General features: G+C 32.4%; 1 protein-coding gene across 1 annotated transcript; it reads right to left on the bottom strand.

Annotated features, from left to right (window-relative positions):
- Nucleotides 1–343: 343 nt before the first annotated feature.
- On the bottom strand, nt 344–1,426 carry LOC122507507. The gene is made up of 2 exons (XM_043620256.1): nt 1,301–1,426; nt 344–1,186 (listed from the first exon to the last, which is right to left on the bottom strand). Exons 1-2 carry the CDS (start codon nt 1,424–1,426, stop codon nt 344–346), a joined length of 969 nt encoding a protein of 322 aa, XP_043476191.1.
- Between the last annotated feature and the right edge of the window lie 5,845 nt (nt 1,427–7,271).

Genomic DNA, 7,271 nt, shown 5'->3' with positions numbered 1-7,271 from the left:
TTTTACTGGAACAGCCCAAGCATATTTCGAAAATATGTCTATAACTGTTAGTAAATACTTGAAACCTTTGTTTATTTTTGAATAAGGTATCATTTCTACTAAATCTGCTTGCCATGTCTCATCAATATCTAGCATTTTAACTCGCCGTCGAGGATAATTTTTTCTATCCTGAGTATGAAGTTCATTCACTACTGTTAAATTTTTTTTGTTCATTCTCGAGAGCACTTAAGCGAGTATCCAATTCACTAATAATTTCAGCTGTTCGATAAGATAAATCTTGATTTATATCTTTTTCAAAATTTTTTATTTTTTCTGTAATAGAGTCTTCAAGAACTTTTAGAAATTAGTTGTTATTGTCCACCTCTGATCTAAGTGAGGCACTAGCTTCATACAATAAACGCACTTCGTGTTTTATCATATGTCGTACAAGTTTTAAATTGACAGCGTCGTTTTCTTCTTCAGCGTTAGCAAGATTACAGAGTTTTCTTCCTTCAACGTCAAAGTTACCTTGAGAATTAAGTTTAAAACCAACTCCAGGAGGCCCTCGTCTTGCTTCTTGTAGTTCCTTAATGATAAACATAATTTCATTATTGTGACTAGGATTTCCAGCATCTTGAGAAGCCATTAATAGTCTAAGACGGTCAACCAACTCATTCGGATCATCCCAATAGATATATCCTCGTTGAAAATTTCTGTTTGTAATAATAAATTTAGGTAATGAACTACCGCTTACAGATGGCTGTTTGGTAGGTGTTCGAGGGAAGAATTGAGATATAAAATTCAAATACTTGTAACAATTATCTGTACGTATAGATTTAGAGGAACTGTACTTCTTTTTGTGTGCATTAGTAGCAATAAGAATCTCTTTATAGTTCATTTCATCAGCTTCACTTATAAACGATCTGGTAGGTTTACTTTTGAATAAAAGTTCAAGTAATCCAGGTGTTTGAAGATATCGTTTATCACTAATTTTTACAAACTGATCTTCAAGAGTTATTGGTGAATCACCAATCATAAGTGATCCATCACTTAGCTTACGTATGCCGTATGTTGAATCTAAACATTGATTTCTATTATGATTTAAAAAGTATAGAAATTTATTACTTATTTTATCATCATCTGGAGATTTTTCAGTTTCACTTTCATAGTTTATGCTATCATCCTCCTTCTGCTCTTTCTTTCCAACCTTAACATTTTCAATCTTGACATTTTCAATCTTGACATTTTAATGTTCACTGTCTGTCAAGTTGATAATTTTTTGTAAGGGTTGAATTATCGGTTTGAAAGTTTCATTCAACACATTTTCAGCATCTTCTTTTCCCAATTTTAACATACGATGTTTTCTTCTAATTGCCTCACTAGCTTTAGCAATTTGATGAAGATATTCTTTTTCTTTATGAAACATGTTATTATTACAAGGTTTCATATTGAACTAACAATATTTTAGAGATGATCTTATATTTATAGTGTTACAAAGCTATCAAATCCTTTTCTATATCTTCCATCATTTAAATCAGAATCCTTATCAATTACTACAAATCCATACTTGTCTGAATTCCAACATGTGGCACATAGTTCTCGAAATTGATTAAATGTCATGTCAGTATTAACGTGGTCATCATAAACATGCATTAAATTTTTCTCATCTTGACGAAAAAGAACTAGTAAATTAACATTATCACGTACTAAATGTTTAGGAATGCGGGCATAGGTTTGACAAAGATAAAAAGAATCAACATCAACATGTCTACCCATGCAAAAGAATGCCCTTACATTATCTTGCTTCTCGCAAGCAATATCATCAAATATAAATATTGAATTCCGTTTTGCATCTTTAGGAGTAATGACTTCTTCATGCTCACTAAATGGTAAATACTCTACTCCTTCAACATTACTTACAACTTTTTCCAAGAATTTATACTTTGGTTGGTGTAGAGACTTTGAGTACAAGTAAATATTATTAAATCTAAGACCATTAGGATGTAAAATTAAAGAAAGCAGTACATTTGTCTTTCCAGAATTTGATGGTCCACAAAAAATAGCTCGAATACTACCGGAAAACAAACTACCATGACGCTTTACTTTCTTGTCTTGTTGTTCAACAATCGAGTCTAGATTGACGACTGGCAGCTTGTGAAGTTGTTCCTTGAACCGCATCCTGATTTAGACTGCCGCTGAAGGTATAAATACAGCGCTTATATAGCTCACAAGTCATTCTAATTTTAACTTTCACAGAGTAAGGTATGATTATATATCATGACTCTCGAGGAAAAGGTTTAATTAATAAACTTATAAACAATTTGCCATTTGAATTACATTTGCCGGGTTATCAATATTGTGGACCGGGCACAAAGTTAGCAAAACGTCTAGACCGAGGTGATCCAGGTGTTAATCCATTAGACACCGCTTGTAAAGAGCACGATATTGCTTACTCGAAAAATTGAGAAAACGTTGAAGAAAGAAACGCTGCTGATAGAGTATTAGCTGACAAAGCGTGGCAACGTGTATTTGCTCCAGACGCACGATATAGTGAAAGAGCTGCAGCTTACGCAATAACAAACGCTGTGAAAGCAAAATCAAAATTTGGAATGGGAGTAAAGAAGAAGACAAAATCAAAAAAACGAGTAAATCTTAGGAAAATTGTGGATGTTGCAAGAAAATCAATAATTCCTGGTAATGATGCTCGATCAACAATAAAGTCAGCTATCGAAACAGCTCGAAAAGCTGTAAGGAATGCAGGTGGTAGAGAAAAAGTTTTAACACCTCGTATTCTACCTGTGCCATCAAAAGTTGGTGGTCTGTTACCATTAATTCCAATTTTTGCTGGTCTAAGTGCACTTGGAGCGCTTACTGGGGAAGCTGCTGGAGTAGCAAAAGCTGTTAATGATGCAAGTGCAGCAAAAGAGCAGTTGAAGGAAGCTCAGCGTCACAATAGAGAGTTGGAAGCAGTGGCACTTGGCAGAGGTCTACATTTAAAACCATACCGACAAGGTTTGGGACTTCATTTGAAACCATATGTTAAAGGACAAGGTATTAAGAGACGATGTACAAAAAAAAAGTTTAAAGCTGCCTCAACGAGCACTTACAGATCTAGATTTACTTTAATATGCTAAAGAAATTAAAATTTCTTATTTTCGAGGAGTTCTTATGCGAAATGAACTACCTATAAGAGGTCCTCGAAAAAATGAATCAGCCATTATTAATTTAGATGATAAAGATGGTTCTGGAACTCATTAGGTTGCATATAAAACAGTTAATAATAAAGCTGTATACTTTGATAGTTTTGGTAATCTTCAACCACCCTATGAACTTGTCAATTACTTAGGATACAATACTTTAATACAGTATAATCATCAAAATTATCAAGATTATAATAGCTTTAATTGTGGTCATTTATGTCTAAAATTCTTATGTGGACAGCTTGAAAGAACTCAAAAATATATTCTATATAAGTGATTGTAAGTCATTCCACCTAATCAGTTTATAAAAAGTCATCAACATGGAAGAATCTTTTACTCTGACTATCTCAGGCAATTCATCTGTCCTGGAGGCAGAATATTTTCCTCCGATAGAATTATTATCTAACAAAAATTATGTACTTGGCTTAGTTGAATTAATAACCTTCAATTCAATTCCTAATATCGATCAAGGTAAAAATAAATTTTATATTAGTGATAAAGTGATTACTATACCCCCTGGAAGCTATGAAATAGAAGATATATAAAAATATATTCAAAACTCTATTGAAAATGGATCTGAAATTGTAAGAATCAAACCTAAGAATAATACTTTACGTAGTGAAATAACAAGCAGCCTTGAAGTGAGTTTTGAACAAAACGATTCAATTGGTAAATTATTAGGATTTACTCCATGGATATTGACAGCTACTAAGGCTCATACGTCAGATGTACCAGTAGCCATTCTTAAGGTAAATGCTATCAGAATTGAATGTAACATTACTACTGGTGCATACATAAATAATAAAAAGGTACACACAATTCACCAATTTTTTCCAATTGTACCAGCTGGATATAAGATAGTGGAAGTTCCTTCTCACGTCATTTACCTTCCAATCGCCGTGAAGACAATACATAATATTCAAGTAAGAATCGTTGATCAAGACAAAGATTTAATAAACTTTAGAGGTGAAACTATAACAATTTGATTACACGTTAAATCAACGTAATGGGAATTGTATTTCATAGAAAAACTGGTGGAAGCTATATAAAAGAGTTGCCATGTCAGAAGTCATTCATTCATCAATCAGTTTGCAAGAGACTAACATCTCAGAACATACTATTTCTGAAGCAGCTCGGCCTAAGAGTTTATCAAGAAAACAAGGGAAAAAATTGATTTTTCACATACTTTTTATTTGTTGTTGTAACAAAAATGGAAGAAATTTTAAACATTCTAAGTCCAGTTAAATTTGATAATTCTGTGGCACACTATGAGATTCATGCACATCAACCATACGTGTCATCAGCATTTAATAATAGTGACGAGATTCGAATTGCAGTTCAACACCAAGACTTGTACATTCTTCCCTCTAAAAGTACTTTACACGTCACTGGCAGAATTGTTAAGCCAAACAATACGCTTGTAACTAATACAAAGTTAATTAGCAATGGTATTTCCTACCTGTTTAATGAGATTCGTTATGAATTAAATGGTGTTGAAATTGATCGCTCTAAAAATGTTGGTATTACAACCACAATGAAAAATATAATTTCTCAAACACCTAATCAAATGATTTACTCTGTAAATGCTGGTTATCTACCTTATGATGATGATAGTAGAGTAACAAATGATGCTGGATATTTTGATGTAAATATTTCACTAAGTATGATTATTGGTTTTGCTAAAGATTATCGAAAGATTGTTGTAAATGCAAAACATGAACTTATTTTAACAAGATCTCGTACTGATCTCAATGCTGTAGTAAACATTAGAGCAGCTGAGCGTGAAGAATTTAAAATTATAATTAACAAAGTTGAATGGTTAATTCCATATTTAATGGTAAATGATCGCCAAAAAATTGAATTATTAAAATTCATTGAAAAAGACTCACTTATAACAATGAGTTTTAGATCATGGGATTTGTATGAGTATCCTATGATTCCTGCCACTCAAAAGCACGTGTGGACTGTAAAAACTTCAATACAAGTTGAAAAACCTCGATATGTTAGTCTTGGTTTTCAAAAAAATCGAAAAGAAGATCAAGGAAGGTATGCAAATTTATTTGATGCCTGTAATCTTCTCAATGTTAAACTTTTCTTAAACTCACAGTACTATCCTTATGGAAATTTAAATTTAAATTTTACTCAAAACAAATTTTCCATACTATATGAAATGTATTGTAATTTTCAACCATCCTACTATGGAAAAGAATCTAAACCTTTATTAACTAGAAATAACTTTAAAGATTATGCACCATTGGCTGTTATTGATTGCTCAAAACAAAACGAATTTCTAAAACAAGCATCTGTAGATGTGCGATTGGAATTTGAAGCAAATGAAAATTTTCTAGCCAATACAGCTGCATATTGCCTTATAATTCACGACCGCATTATACAGTATACACCAATCAGCGGTGTTGTTAAAAAAGTATCGTGATTGGTAGAAATAATGACCAATCATAGACGACATCAGTAGTGGGGGTAATTGGAGTGATGAGGGGAGGCTATAAAGAGAACGTCTCTCTAAGGCTTGAGACATTATTCTATTTCAGATACCATGGCGTACGTCATAGATATTCAGTGCTTCAAAAAACCTTACAACGAGTTTGTCATCAAAGAGTTGGCGATTCTACCACTTCAACAAGATGCTCATCCATTAGTCTACCTCCTCGAGCCGCCATATGCCTGGAGCCGATTACCTGCAAGATACAAATGTGAGAATCGATGGCTTACAAATAATTATCATGGTATCGATTGGGCTGCTGGTGACATTCCTTATGAAGAATTACAACCTATAATAAAAGAAGAGTTAATAGGTACACCTACTGTTTATGTAAAAGGTTTAGAAAAACAAAAATGGTTGGAAAAATATACATTTAATGTGTTTAACTTTGATGATTTTAAATGTCCGTCGCTAAAAAGTTTAAGTGCAGATAGTTCATCTACATGCATAAATCACACACGTAGCTTTAGCAATTGTGCTGTTAAAAATGTATGTAATCTACGAAATTGGTTGATACAACCGTCAAATGTACTACGAAATAATATAGAAAATACTGATGAAGTTGACAATGATTGTACATTGAAAGATTTTTATAATGATTGTGAAAGTTTCATATTTAATGAATAAATGTATTAAATGCATTACGAATGTTTACATTAATTAACCCTTCCACATCCTATTATCTTTATTACATATGCGTGAAACTATTAAACATGTTAAAACTAGTTTAGACTTGTCTTATGACGTCACAAAGTAGGCGTGGCTTAATAAGTAAAAGTGGGGGTAATGCGCATGCGTAGAAAAAGTAGTAGGGGGTATTGCGTCATATTTGGGTATAAATTGAGGGATCTCAACCGATTTACAAAGTATTATCTCTAAGAAAAGATGGATCTAACCAAAATCAACGCCATTGGTCGCATGGATGCTTTCCTACCTACGAAGCCGCTTTCCGAGCTGACTCCTGGACATAAGTATCTTATAGCAAAGATCCAGGTTGTCAACACCAGGTATGGAGTCAAGGTCGTCGTTGAGGTGGATAAAAAGTTCAATACATTCCTACCTTCAAGATTTGTACCAATGTTCACTGATGACTCTATATGCTTGGATCAGATGCAAGAAGCTATTAGTTCTGGACAATTACGGCTGAAGTATATTGGTGGTCCATACAACCATATTGAATTTAAAATAAAGCAAGTGTAAATATTGTATATTGAATATAATAAATGTATAAAATGTCATTAATACAGTATTTAATTAAATACCTTCATTAGTATTACGTTAGATAATAAGGTATACATTGTAAGGTAATGTTTAATAAAATAGATTTTAAGGTTATGTTTAGTATACTAGAAATTCAAGAGAAAAATATTATTGCAGATTTCGGAAAAGAGGTTCTAGAAAAATAAAAATTAGGAAAATAATTTATTAAACATAAACATGCTAAAGTGATGTTAAAATGGTATAAAATATTTATATAATTTTTATTTACTTAATATTATTATATTTCACACTCAAGAACACGCACCATTTATTGAATGCTTATGTTTTAAAAACAAAATGTTGGACACGAATGCCCGGGAAATTTAAAAACA

The sequence above is a fragment of the Leptopilina heterotoma genome, unplaced genomic scaffold (assembly GCF_015476425.1).
Source record: "Leptopilina heterotoma isolate Lh14 unplaced genomic scaffold, ASM1547642v1 Lhet_47, whole genome shotgun sequence".
NCBI lineage: Eukaryota > Metazoa > Arthropoda > Insecta > Hymenoptera > Figitidae > Leptopilina > Leptopilina heterotoma.
This window is presented reverse-complemented; position numbering and strand designations above follow the sequence as displayed.

Bases quoted from the DNA above. Each gene is read 5' to 3' on its own strand.
- LOC122507507 (XM_043620256.1), bottom strand. From the start codon at position 1,426: ATGAAACCTTGTAATAATAACATGTTTCATAAAGAAAAAGAATATCTT. The intron at 1,187-1,300 runs GTGTTGAATGAA...GAAAATGTTAAG, and splicing joins GAAAAGAAGATGCTGAAAAT to GTTGGAAAGAAAGAGCAGAA.